Source organism: Crassostrea angulata, chromosome 1, assembly GCF_025612915.1.
Source record: "Crassostrea angulata isolate pt1a10 chromosome 1, ASM2561291v2, whole genome shotgun sequence".
Taxonomy (NCBI): domain Eukaryota; kingdom Metazoa; phylum Mollusca; class Bivalvia; order Ostreida; family Ostreidae; genus Magallana; species Magallana angulata.
In genome coordinates, this window is record NC_069111.1 from 9,518,259 (window position 1) to 9,532,774 (window position 14,516).

General features: G+C 33.1%; 1 protein-coding gene across 1 annotated transcript in view; it reads right to left on the reverse strand.

Moving 5' to 3' along the window:
• Positions 1 to 14,240, reverse strand: part of LOC128179902 (eukaryotic translation initiation factor 4 gamma 2-like) — a 17,482-nt gene extending 3,242 nt beyond the window's left edge. The window contains exons 1-24 of the mRNA XM_052847588.1: positions 14,138 to 14,240; positions 11,906 to 12,461; positions 11,298 to 11,451; positions 10,769 to 10,893; positions 10,306 to 10,419; positions 9,933 to 10,062; positions 6,675 to 6,738; positions 5,816 to 5,950; positions 5,541 to 5,643; positions 5,203 to 5,313; positions 5,027 to 5,093; positions 4,732 to 4,824; positions 4,299 to 4,468; positions 3,858 to 3,968; positions 3,547 to 3,618; positions 3,241 to 3,385; positions 2,643 to 2,858; positions 2,123 to 2,394; positions 1,881 to 1,973; positions 1,679 to 1,761; positions 1,342 to 1,474; positions 927 to 1,185; positions 427 to 631; positions 36 to 147 (exon numbers count right to left, since the gene is read on the reverse strand). Coding sequence (XP_052703548.1) covers positions 36 to 147; positions 427 to 631; positions 927 to 1,185; positions 1,342 to 1,474; positions 1,679 to 1,761; positions 1,881 to 1,973; positions 2,123 to 2,394; positions 2,643 to 2,858; positions 3,241 to 3,385; positions 3,547 to 3,618; positions 3,858 to 3,968; positions 4,299 to 4,468; positions 4,732 to 4,824; positions 5,027 to 5,093; positions 5,203 to 5,313; positions 5,541 to 5,643; positions 5,816 to 5,950; positions 6,675 to 6,738; positions 9,933 to 10,062; positions 10,306 to 10,419; positions 10,769 to 10,893; positions 11,298 to 11,451; positions 11,906 to 12,418 — 3,480 coding nt within the window. The 5' untranslated portion in view covers positions 12,419 to 12,461; positions 14,138 to 14,240. The remainder of the gene's footprint in view (positions 1 to 35; positions 148 to 426; positions 632 to 926; positions 1,186 to 1,341; positions 1,475 to 1,678; positions 1,762 to 1,880; positions 1,974 to 2,122; positions 2,395 to 2,642; positions 2,859 to 3,240; positions 3,386 to 3,546; positions 3,619 to 3,857; positions 3,969 to 4,298; positions 4,469 to 4,731; positions 4,825 to 5,026; positions 5,094 to 5,202; positions 5,314 to 5,540; positions 5,644 to 5,815; positions 5,951 to 6,674; positions 6,739 to 9,932; positions 10,063 to 10,305; positions 10,420 to 10,768; positions 10,894 to 11,297; positions 11,452 to 11,905; positions 12,462 to 14,137) is intronic.
• Positions 14,241 to 14,516: the final 276 nt, after the last annotated feature.

Genomic DNA, 14,516 nt, shown 5'->3' on the forward strand with positions numbered 1-14,516 from the left:
CATCCATGAATTTACACAAAATAACGAATCATTACCTTCATTTTCTCCAGATTCTGCTTTTCTTTGTCAATCAGAGTTTTATCTGGTACCACTGTGATGTCAACATCATCTCCCATCGTGGAATCCTGAGTGACATATTTCATCAAGCTTCAAAAAGAAAAAATTCAGTTAGTATGATATAAAATATATCCTTAATATGATTTACAAATCTAAACTTGCATTACACATCTTTAATTATGTTTAAGCATTTTCAGCACAACATGAATTCAATCACTGGATTGTTTTCTTACAAAGTTTGAAAAAAAATTGGAAAATGTTATTGTTAAACAATCTCTAGCGTCTAGGCCATCTTTTAAAAATTGTATATTTGCACTCTCCCAACTCTGTGATTACCCTTAGAACTGTTTCTCTCTGATGCACATGTACCTTGTGGTGAGAATGTTGAGGAATCCCCCTGTGTAGTGGAGATCTGTGTTGACGTGCTCCTTTATCCACTTGAACAGGCCTGTGGCGCTGGGCTCAGTCTGCATCTCCTTACATAGCTCTGCCTGCACCCTCAGGAGTGGAAACAGGAAGCTCAGGCCCCGGTCCTCCAAAATCTCCATCATACGCTCCTTCTTCTGGTCGATTTCTGAATCAGATATATACCACATACAATACTGAGAGCCCATTACAGCAAAGTGTCTGTTAGTTCAGAATGAATCAAGAAGCATAACTCCTACTTACAACTTATTATCCCTCTTCACAAAGCTTTTTTTGTTTCATAGTGTTACAGTGTTGATGAAGTAAGTCAAGATTTAGAGTTTTATTTCAATTAAAGTATTGAATAAGTTTGTCCAAAATGAACTATTTTAATGACTGATTTAAACCAAGCTCAATATTGTAAAAATTGCATTCCATAATTGCAAACAATAAATTTTAAGTACCTGGCAACATTTTGATAAGATCTAGTTTGCTCTCATTGAACAAGTTAGCAAGCCAGTCTTTGCCTTTAATTTTGTGCATCTGCTGCAGCGAGATCAAGAAAAGTGGATAGTATGCCCCATTCTCCATTGGTTCTGCCAGCTCATTCAGAGTCACAATTTGACCAGTGATACTAGAGGCAGCAAATGTGGAGACGTAAGACCGAATCAAAGGAAATTCCGCCTCTAACTCACTCATCTGCTCAAAGACCGTCTGGAGAGCCTGGTAAAAGAAACATTAATAGAGATAGCTGGTCAGGAAACTGGATTTTCTGTTCCAGTTAACTAAAATACACATATATTTTTTAGAAATTCAATTCTATTGATAAACATTGAATCACTGCCACTGAAAAGAAAAGAAACCAGAGACTGCCCTTACCTCCATAAACTGCTCTGACGTGATCTGGCCGTCAGCTTTCATCGCCGAGATCAGCGACATCATCCTCTCCCTGTCATCATCCGTCTTCTCTACTGTCATCTTCATCATCTTCGTCAATAACTCTGGTACATACCTAGAAGTGCAACATAGATTATAATTTGTTTGGAAACTAAACATTCAAAAGTACACGTATATAATAATTCACATTTAAAATTCTATGTATAGATCTATAATTTAAAAAATAATAAACATATATATATAAATAATATAATCTAAAAGGTTTAACAGCAAATTTTCTACACTAAAAACTTCATTTGATTTGTTCTTCTCGACTTACTTCTTTGGAGCATACATTTCTTTAAAAGCTGTAAGAGCTTCATTAGCCTCATTGTTTGCCAAGTAGTCTGTCAGCAAGTTTTCCTTAAAAAAAAGAGAAGAATTGACCAAATTAAAATCACGAGTTTACATTCAAAATACCTTCAGAGGATAAACATCAAATTATTTATAATCATTAAACAACTGGTCTGCCTGACACCTACTACAATCTTGTGTGCTTCATCCTTGCTGGGTGTGAATCGCTTGTTTGATTTTGGCTTTTCTTTACTTTCCACCTGTTTAATTGTTATTTGTGGCTGAAATGAGAAAAAAAAAACCACCACATGGCATAAGAAAATACATCAATATGTTTGTATTACCAATAACCAAACTTTATCTATACACATACTGTAATATGACCTTGAACTGTACAAAGTCACTTGCTTAGATAAAGAATTTACAATACCTGTTTGTTGAGTAGCGGCTTTGGTGGATCTGGAGCCGAGGTCATTCTCATTGAACCACTAGGTGGCGCTGTGGAGTGTGCTGACCGCGGCAAGTTACTCGGTGAATTTGGCTTAAAAACATTAAAATTCTTGGCTGGCCTCAGGCTGATTTCTTCATTGGGGGGTACTATGACGACGGCTGTTCCATTCATCGCCCCTGGTGGAGCAGTCTGTGACTGCTGCTGTTGCGCAAGTTTAACAAATCTGGGTGGAAGATCCCTTGGCGCATTATCTGTACCAACAAATTTAACATGTTCCACATTAAAATTTATCTATAATGACCTTAATATATTAAGTACAATAAAGATACAATGTCCCTATAAACCAAAATGAATTTCTTAAGAAACTAGTGCAATGATTTTCAAATAAAACAGTGCACAGTTGTCTTGCCCTAAAATTAAACACCTATCATGTACATATATTTGAGTTTTCGGACATTTGATAACATTTCAATGTGCTTAGTAACTACAGTTGACTCACTGTGAGGTGCCTGGAACTGTTGCTGCTGATTCTGTGGAGAGTGTCGCCCCATGGTGGGACTCCCCCCGTTTTGTCTCCTCTGCATCCCCGCGTCCTGACGCTGCTGATTATTAAACTTATTGAACCCCTGCCCCGGCTGCTGCATCATCATTCTCTGTTTGCCTCCCATGTATCCTGGCATGTCATTAATCACGCCTGGCCCTGTCCCTATCGAACCTACAAAACATGTTGCACATAATTCAAATTCCAAATCTGATCTACAATTGCAAGGTTTCAAATGTGATTTTTTATTCAAACACATATGTTGTACTACAGCTAATATACACTGACATCTAATTTACAGTGTTAAGACCTCTTATCTAATTTTTACAAAGTTTTCAATCCACAAAATAATTGGAAAAAAAAAATCATAAGCAATCAAGAAATTTCTGTAATAGAAGTGAGGCGAGTTCAGAGCGAGCGCTTGCGGTAGCTTGCCAAAATTTGTGTTGCTGGTATAGGGAATTTTGGCAAGTGCTCGCTTTGTTGAACTGCCTCTGGATTTCTTGCACTGTTTAAACAAGTTCAAACAGGCTAAAGGACAATCAGAGTAACCTACCCATCATCATGCCTGGACCTGACATTCCAAATAAATCCCCCATGTTTCCCTGCTGTCCAGACATCCACCCCTGCATGTGCCCGTTCATCTGCCTCCCCCCATACATCCGATTCTGTTGTGGCATTGGATAATACTCTCCATCATGCTAATTTGGGCAAGAAAAGAAACCAATTAATTTCTATTATCTATGTACCGGTACAATGTACTCAGAAAGACAAAATCTATAACACATTCAATATCACTGCACCAAATGCTGTAAATTTTTCTCTTATTGTTTTCATTATGATTAAAGCTTTGATGGCTTACATCTGCGGCTTCTTTCCGTATTTCTGTGATAGTTCTGGGTCCAGTGTCTCTATTAATATAACGAGGTTTCCACTGAAAGTGTGAAACAGTTGCATTATATCCAAATATCTGATAAGCTTTTATTCAATAGTATACTGAAACATAAAGATAGAAATATAATACATGTACTTCACAGCATTTAAATTGTCAAAAGATGAACGCTTTTTAGTTAGATTTCTATGACTTAGTACAAAACAAAAATGTAAAATGTTAATAAATTGAGAAGTAGGGTTTCAATGATTACAATGGTTAGCAAACCAAATATCTCTTACTCCATTCTTTCTCAGTTCCTCCACATCCTGCAGCATAAATCGAATTCTGGAAGGCAGCTCCTCTTTGTTAGCGAATGACTTCATTCGTGCAAAATATTGATCCATCCAGGACTAAAGAATATTATCAAATTAATATACATGTATTTATGCCCATCTCTGGCACAGCTATAAATATCAAATTTCAAATGCCCAAGACATGATAGACATTAAGATGATAGATGGAATATTTGGTACACATAATTTATCACGTTGTTGGGATATTGATTATCAGATTTGATAAACAGGTACCCCCACAAACAAAGGAAAAGCCCTACAAATTACAAGGATGTGATGACAGAGGAAGAGAAGGGAGAAAATCAAATAAGTTGGGTGTGTGCACTGATTTTAAGAATGACCATTCTGATCTATGGAAATCCCTCAATATAAAATCCCTGAAAGTACCTTGGCCTTATTGGTGTCAAGGCGTCGTCCAACGGTGCGCATTAGGTGACAAAGACATTCAAGATCTTCAGACATGTCTGCAAGGGGAATATTCTTTTTCTTCTCCAAAAGCTGTTTAATGCATTTATGTAGAATACCTTCATGAAGCATTTCCAGTTTGCCGAGTTCACCTGCAGGTACACAATAATAAACAAAAGGTCAGGTACCTGTAGTCTAGATCTGTTTTTAATCTATACTTATTTTCATCTAGAACCTGATGTAAACAAGCGATATACAGATGTTCCTTGTTTTTAATCAATACTTATTTTCATTAAGAGCCTGCTCATGCTGATGTAAACAATCAATTTACCACCCCTGCATTTCCTCAAACAATTGTTACTGCACTTTAAAATCCAATAATGATTAATAAGCTGTATGGAAAACAATCTCTTACCAATGAATTTGATGTTGCCAAGCATTTTCTGCTTGGCGATATGATATTGTTCTGCTTCATCAGGTGTGAGGGGGCTTTCTCTCCGGTCGTAAACTGTGAATATACCAGTACACAAAATAAATATCAATATGAAAACTCTTCCTCCGTAGCATTTTTGTACATCATCTTATACCATTTTTATTTACTTGAATGAGATGCTTTTCCTGTGTAAAGGATTGAGAATAAGTTTCATACATTTGTCTATACTTATCGGTGTAGCTCATGTTTTAAGATTCATAAATATTATTAGGCATACCTTCTGTGGCTTTGGATCTGTTTTCGAATTCATCCTGGCACTTGTTTAAAAGAAGTCGTCTGAATGTCTGTAACAAAACTCATATTATGATATACACTGCAGAGGTACATGTATACAATATTCAACATTAAGAACACAGAGTTATGTTGTACATTTAATCTTAAAGTTTAACTCACTGTGATATTTGATGAATTTGGTTCAAAATTTGGTGCGTCTTCACATAGTTGATGGCATAGCTGTGCGTACATAGAACTATACTTGGGTTCATCAAGAGCTTTTTCAAAAATCTACAAATAAAAAGAAAAGCTACAATATAAGCAGTATAAAACATACATGTATAGTTATGATATCAATAAGAAGCTGAAACACTAAAATCAAGAAACTACATGTACCGATATATTAACAATTTAGCACATTCAATTCAGAATATATTTCTATAATCAATAAACTTTCAAAAATAATGCCCTGACTTACATAATTGCTCAGTGTTACCAAAATAAACATAAAAACTTACCAATAAAATAATTCCTTTCAGGATAACGTGGGATTCAATTCCTACATTGAGAAGTTCTAAACTGAGTTTGTCAAATTTTTCTGGTGTAAGTTTGTTGAGTATTCTGGAATTAAAAATAAAGAAAATTAATCACATACAGGTAATATTCAAATAATCAGACTTTCATACTTATCAGATGAACTAGTAAGTGAAATATTAAACCCCAAATCAGAGTACTCATTTTATCTGATTGAAAACAAAGATGGGCTATATAGTACAAATGTATATAAACTAACCCCCTAACTCGTCGAAAGGTAAAATCGTTGCGGTCATCATGGTTAGCATCTCGCTTCAGTGTACTTGGAGGTACCCATCTAGAAGCTGTAAGTGCCTGAGCACTTGTGCCAGAAAATTGGGGTGGTTTCTCGTCCCTGAAAATTCGTAAAATTTCACTTATTTAAAATTAAACACTATGCACAGTCTATTTTGCAAAACACTACATCATAGCACTAGTCAGTACATTAGATTAAAGACTGAAAATGTTGCTGTTTCACACCAAAAAGATTTTATTTCTCTTTTGACTTATGTTGTTGATGAGTTTGTTTATAACACATAGAATTTGATTGTCAGTTATATCAACAGTATAGTGAAGACATCCAATACATGTATACATATGGATAGAAAACTTTGTTGTTGGTGTTTTAGACAAAGAGATTTGAAAATCATTTCAACTTAAATACTATCATGCCTTGTGGTAATTTGAACTACTTGTTAGTTGGTGATTCAATGGTTCTATAGCTGTCTCCTTACAATAAACAAAATAAAGAATGTAAATGTCCTTGGTAGGTAAAAAAAGCTTTCCTGTTCACTGCATTAGTTCCTTCTCTACATCTATCTTCTAATACCATAAAAAAATTAAAATTCAATATTTAAATTTAGTTAAGTTTGCAGCAGTGAGAGTAAGGGTGATGTCATGTTGTTCTGGAATCCAATTTAAGTTTCCAGTATACTTATATCACTTAAACCTTAGAAGGACTTGTGAAGTTCCAAATGCCCCTCCCTTGGAAAAATGATAATTTGGATCTGCACTGGTCTGGTATTCTTAACAGTAACTGAGTAAGTTCTCATAGTCGTAGTTAGAACATATATACAAACCTTCCTCCGGTGTGTGGAGAAGCACCACCCACTTTTGTCTGTCCGTCCAGAATGTTGCTTGTTTCTAACAGTACTTGGTCCAACACAAATAGGACAAAGAAATACAAAAAAGAGGTGATTCCTCTTCTTAGCTCTCAATCTACAACAAACAACACTTCATTTATATAACACCTTTATGCATATCTTATGTAATAAGGCAATGTTTGATGGAAATAAATAACACAAAATACAGACTGTTCTAGGCTCAAACTTATTGATTAAACACACATATATATAGTGGTACACGCTGAATTTTTATTGTAGTTGTGATGTCATGTTTATGTAAATCAGCCGTTTGTCTTTGTTAATAATGGATTCCTTTGTTTCGTACCACAACAATGAAAACATGTCACAGTGGACAAAATTACGCCCTTTTTACGTTTTTAAAGTTTTATAAACGTGATTTTACCGTGAAAATACACAGAATATTTCCTCGAACGCAGTCGACAACAAATCTGCGTTAAACCACCAAGGAGCTCGTGCTTGTTCCCACGTTTTCACGCTTCAAATTCGTGTCCTTCACCGATCGGAGACAAAAAATATGACCGCTTCCCAACACTTTACTAAAAGAAAAATACAATAAACGACAAAACTTACCTGATTTAAACTTTATTTCTTCCTGTATCGTTGTGTTTGTTAATCAACTGCCTAACTTCTTAAATATTCGAGACGAATGAAAAACATGCGAGGGATTGTGGGTAATGTATGAGTAATGCATTTCAAAAACAAGTTATCTGCCCTTGGATGCGATCGAACTTTCAACTGATATTTCAGAAATCCAATAAATAAATAAATGTTAGCTAGATTGTATATTTTTTGGACAGGAAGTAAACTGATTTATATTCTTTTCTTAAAACAATTATCAAAGGGAAGAAAATACATGTATTTATAATTATAGTGACGTTATGTATTTTAAAAAAATAATGAAATATTAATAATAGCAATAGAAAGTCATTTTTTTTAACTTGTTAACCTGCGTAAATGCATACTATATGGCTGTTCTCGTTCTGACATGTTTTTGGGATGTGTTGAAGCATGTACATGTATCAGAATCAATACTGGTTTTAATACCATAAAGTGAGAATCTTAAAGATTCCTGAGCATTCATAGATTAATTGTTTTTCATTAATGGTTTTTGTAATTGATTAGAAACGGTCATAAATATTTTTAACAACGAGGGGTACATTAACACAGAACAAACATATGGTTACTTTATTCTAAAATAGTTAGAGCTGGTGAATCTCTTTATATATATATATATATATATATATATATATATATATATATATATATATATATATATATATATATATATATATATATATATATAGAGGTTAAAATGAATCTAAACATGACCACTTTGCGATTTAATTATATTTTTCCTTTCTTTCTTTTTTTTTTATAAAATGATTTAACCGCGGAGAAAAACCAAGATTAAGATATATCTAGACAGAACCACTTTGCGCCCCCTTTAAAAAAAAATGATGAAACGCTTCTTGGATTATAAAAACATTCTGTAGCTATACCGAATCCATTAATTCCTTGATATCTTAAATTCTTATCGGTTTTAAGAATTTAGCCAATTTATGTAAATAGCATAGAATTAAGTGTTCTTGTATGTTTTATTAAAAATCAATCTACTATGCTGTGTACATGTCATTTGCTATAATTGTTATACTCTTATTATTTTTACACTATTCATTGGCATGTCTTTCTCTTGACATGTAATTATAATATGCCATGTACTTGTCCGTTCTGGACTCTGAATTAGAAATAAATGATCTATATCTGTAGCTCTGCGGTAACCATTGCAATTAAACGGGGAAAATCGTTTCTACTTTTTATTGTTTGTAGTATTTTTAAATTGTCTGTACTGCAGTGGATATTATTTAGAAAGTCTTCATACGTCATATTCGTAACGATTTTCCAATCAGTTGTATGATTTAGAATGTCGTTTGTTATATTTTTTAAGTCGTTTGTACGATAAGAAAACTGTTTGTACAATAATTGAAAAATCGTTCGTACAATTTCGAAAATTAATTGTACGTTTTAGAAAATAGTTTGTACGCTTATTAAACTGTTTCAGTCTTTCCACAGTTCTTTCACTTAAAATATGACAATCGTGCGCAAAAGCAAGTGCTGTTTCGGAACTTGTCCATGTGTAATTGTTATTTCTCAGTTGTTTGCAGTCAAAGAGCTAAGACTGCCAGTAATCCGACCATGAAATAAAACGTGTATGTAGTTTTCTATCACCTATTTTCTATACCTTAAAATCGTACCAACGGTTCTTACTATAAATTTCACTACTTATTTTAACATTTACTTCATAATTCATTTTCATGTTATATTTCTACAGCAGATGAAAAATTATCAGTCAATTGTTAAATCTTTTATAACACCTTCAAATTGTTCATAGTTTTATCATAGACGCAAATAAAACACACTATTTTTTATTTATAATATTCAAATATTTAAAAAATGAAACATCTTTCCTTTTCTAGTGTCCTTTCTGACATCAGTTGTGTTTTTGTACTGTATGTTAATTGGTATATCAATATGACCAAAATAATCAAAGTACTGAAATATTGATGGTAGCTTGTTCTGTGAGAGCTGCTTTAGATATGCATCATATTTTTTATTTTAAATGCTTTCTGCTTATTTTTTCTCTGTAAGTTGTTACAAAATACCCTTTGACTGGGATATTCTGCTTAGAACTGAATAACATACAACCACATACACCTGACATTTATTTTTCTCCTAATGAAAAAAAATACCTCCTACATAATGTCAGGTGTTTTTGCTCACAACCAAGAGAGTACAATAGTATTCCACATTGATTTACAGTAAATATCACAGGTGATAATTTCATGAAATTAAAAATATCAGGATGTTATCAAATACATATTTACATGTATTTATCTGTTTATGAAACTGCTGATTTCATTACGGTAATTACCAAACATTTGAAAGAGGTTGTTTTTATGATGGGCATGGAATTGCATTACAATAGCAACAAATGTTTTAATTTGCACCTTTTTTCATAACATAACAGACAGACAACACTTATATGATTCATGGCATGTTTATCTACCATATAAAAGAAACATTTTAGAAAGCAATTCTTATATTGGAAATTTCAAATACATACATGTTTATAACACATGAAAGACCTCTGATTTTATTTGTAAGAATTGTCACTGTCTTCTGTTTGTTGACTACTTTGAATTCTCTTTTTCATGAGTTGTTCCAGACCTGGGATATTTAGGACACCCTGAATCTTCTTATTGTTGAGCAACAACAGCTGAATAAGGCTGCACAGTGCTGACACAGACCAGTAGAAAGTGATACACTGAAAGAAAGAAAGAAAACTAAAATCAACAAAACACTGAAGTATGGTGCAACTAGAAACCATGTTTTTGAAAACAACATACAGCTTGCATGTTATGCATAATTGAATCTTGAAAATTGGCTTAAAAAACACTGCAAATTACGAAAAATCAAATAAAACGTTTTCAAATGTGTTAAAATATTTTTAATAAACAATTCCTTATAATTCTGAAAATGTTTGGAAAAGACAAAGATTCCTACTTACCGAAGGCATAAGTGTGCTGATTGAGAATATAGCCACAGAATAAAACATCATTACCCCTGTCAGGACCTTAGCCACACCACCTCTCTTTAATCTATTGATATCATATAGATTAATCTGCAATTAAAAAAAACCCAGAGGTGACTGTTACAGTATTGTTTCTTAATATAAAATCTTATGATTATGACAGATATAAATACATCAATTGATTGACACAGTACTGTAGATTCCTCATTTTACGCAAGTACTTAATTCTACGATTCAACCGTTTTGCAACAAATAGCGAGAATATAAAATCGCGAATGCTGATTTTTTTTTTTAAAAGTGTCATTATATAAGTTTACTTCTGTTTGAATAATAAAAGTGTGATTTCAAAATTCTGCAAGAGTTTTCTGCTTATCGCGATTTTACGCGGACATTAATTCCTCATGTTGAATTAGGAATCTACAGTATGCTTAAGACTTACTGCAGCTATGGTTAAATTTGTAGAGAGAAGAATTACAGGCAAAATATACAACTGGTCAGGAGTTAAAAGATTAGAAAACCACAGAGTCCCCTCAGTCTTCATACCCTCAGCCATATACTGGGCAGCTGAAAGAGATACATGTACCCATCTTTGATGATCAGAGTTTATTAGATCCTGAAGGCATGCATTACTGAAAAAATTTGAAACCTGTAAATGTTAGTCTCAACACTGAACACACCCTTTGGTTTGAGAATATCATGATTTATTAAGAGGGCTGGGTGGTTGTGGCCATTTTTAGACCATATAAATCTCCTTAAAAAGAAGACCTCTGTACAAAGATAAAATAGGAAAAAATTCAACTTAAAGTAAAAATTTATGGATTTTTCCTTCACTTAATAATAGTTTATAGCTAAACAAATCATTTTTATCTAAAATTTAAGGTAGCTGATCTCATGGTTATCATTTTTGACCACCCAGCCTCCTTAAGTTGTGACGTTTAAAAAGCAGAAAGAATGACAAATATATATACCTTGAGATTTGTCAGCCCAATAAAAGGAGCCTGACAGATGTCGCAGAGAAAACGACAGCGATAGCCAGATTGGTAGCTGAGCAAGAACGGAGGCAAATCCTTTCAATGGATGGCAGTTCTCCTTAATGTAGTATTCCCTTACAAGCTTATTTCTCTGAAAGTGGATTTTATTTTACATAAATATAATACGGTGGATTTTATACAATATTTCGATAATAGTCATAATAATAGTCGATAATAAAAGTCATAAAAAAGGATATGTACTTTATATTTTGGTATGCTAGATTTAAGTTTGTAAGGTTTATTTGATTCCTTTTTTCTGCAGATATATATTTTTAATTCAAAATCACATAATGTAACCTGTAAATTCATTATCATCTCTGAATTTCAAGTGAGGTTTTATGTACAAACATATTGAGACGAAATCAGGCAAATTGTACTGTAAAAATACTTTTGGCTTGTTGACCAAAACATTGCAACCTCTTCTGTATTGTTTTAAAGAAATATATCATTCTTTATATTGAGAAGACTGTAAATAGAAGATACATGTACATGTACATTCTTTATTGTTGATGTTTTGATCACTAGCTGGTACAAAATGTACTTACATTAGCATTAAATATACTTTTAGCATCCTGCTTGGTATATCCTCTGCTTCTGGCAAGAGCTCGCACCTCCCTCTCCAATTGTGGTAGAAGTTCTGTTACCATTTTTTCATTCATCAGGCTCCGCCTACCTTCAGCTTTCCTTGCATGTACCGACAGAGGAAAGACAACAAAAGCTTTCAGACCAACAGTGGCCACACAGATTGTTGCCCACCAGGGCAGTCCAGTGTGATCATGGCAGAAAGTCAAAAATTTCATTGCTGTGTTCACAAACAGTGCATCTGGTCCAAAATATTCTGTAGCAATGTGCGTCAATGTCCCTCGAACAGACTCAGATGATATTTGGCGAAGGTGAAGTTGTTGATGTGTCCAAAATGGTGGATTTTTTCTGTGACGTACATTTGAATGGTATGGTTTTTCTGGATCCGCACAATTTACAGCCACTGCATGAAATGATCGGAGCGCTGGTATCCTCCTTGAAGATCTCACAAATAAATTAGGAATGGCAAGGAGCATTTTCCACTGACTGGGACCGAGAGATGGGAAATCAAAGATTATTCTTAAAACAAAGAATGAAACTTATCAATGTATTATGCTGCAATAAATATAGCATGCATTGAATATTATAAGTGCATAAAATAGAAGGAGTATTATCATGATTATATTTACTGTAAACCAGCTTTTATTCACAATGACTTTATTTCGCAATTTGCCGGAGATAAGCTGGTTCGTGACGACTATTTTTGCGACCATACTTAATCCACACTCGTAATGATATAACACCCATACAGTCGTTTTACCGGTAACGAATATTTGCCAGTATCGGATAAATTTTTTTTAAAAATTATTGGTGAAAAACGAAGTTAAGGTTTTAAAAAATCCAAGCTAAGTAATTATAATACAGAAATAAATATTCTATCAGTGTGTGAAGTTGTTGACATTTGCACGATTATTTACAGAATTGTTTACAAAATAAAAAGGTGATCCAAATATGAGCTGCAGGAAGTGCGTGGCAGAAAAAACGAAAGTGTGAAAACAATTAAACCTAACTATGAAAATAAGTTTGTTGTTGACCCCTTTTTGTTGGATAATTAATAATTATAATCTATTTAATAAGATTATGCATCATATCAAATGCTAATGGAGCTTTGAATGAAATAACGATTTCGAATAGAACCACATGTAGTTCTCCTAGTTTCGGTTCATTGCGATAGAAATATTATTTGGCTGGATATAATGATTATAGAAATATGGGCAAAACAAAGGCAAATGGCAATTACTTACCATCAATTACTATTATAAAGTGTTTTCATGAAAATTCAATTTCATAAAGTAACGCAAAATGAAAACTGTTCAAGTCCAGTTTCAATTTGACGGGAACACGGTACAATAAAAATAGCGATCATATTATTTGTTTTAATAACATATTTCCACAATTATTTTTCCTTCACCATTTATAAGTCTATTGACATGTACCTCTTAGACTAGTGTATTTTTGAAATGATTCCGCCCCTAAATATTCGGTCAGAAGTGATAGAGGGCGCTTGCTTTGATACTGGAAAACTGTTTGAAACTGTGAAAATGGAGGGGGTGTTAAAATTACTATCTCTGTAATTCATTCTTTATATTTTCGGAAGTTTGATACTACATTTTAGAATGACAAAGAAACGTGATTTAAACATAAAAGAAAAACATTTGGAATTCCGATAATAATAGTCGCATGAATGGCGAAACCGCATACTGGTTCGTTACCGGCAAAGACCATGCAGTTCGTGGCGAGAAATATTCGTGAGGAAGAGGCTTTCGCGAATCTCACAAACATTTCTCACACGCAAATAAAAGTTGGTTTACAGTATACAAAAAATATTAAGGATCTATCAATATAATGATAATTAATTTACATAACGTATATCATTGAATACCATCTGTCATTTAAACGATAGAACATTCTACATGTATCTAAGAATTATCACAAATCAGCATTTTCCACAGTATATCAATAAATATGAAATTAAAGGACAAAATGAATGTTCTACAGAAAAATATACATGTACAGTATATACATTGTATGTGCTGATCGAGATATATATAACATTTATTTATGTTATTTATGTCTCTGGTGTGTGTCACCAATGAAACTTCAGTCACTGTTGTGTTTAAGTAAAAATTTAAACTGTACAGTAAGGGATATGTTTATAGTATCATATGCTGTACAATAACTTAAAACATATTTACAGTGCTGTGACTCTTCATGATCATCTGCTCAACCCATGACCCCACACACCATGCACATGTAACATTGTAAACACAGAATAGGGTTGGCTAAAATCAGTAAAAATGTCTGTAGATAATTAATTCTACAATACGATCGGTGAATGAAAAAAAAAATCAGCAGAATATTTATTACATATTTTTATGTATAAAAATTGTTATATAGGCAAGGTATTTATTCACATGATTTTTAGAATAAATGATTTTACAAATACTTTATTCCATATGATAACACTAATGTTTATTATAAAAATACTGTCGATCTATCTCTAAGTGCCGATATAATCTTTTATAAATTGAGATATACCTGAATAATTCTTATGTAAAAAATGCTTAAGTGATT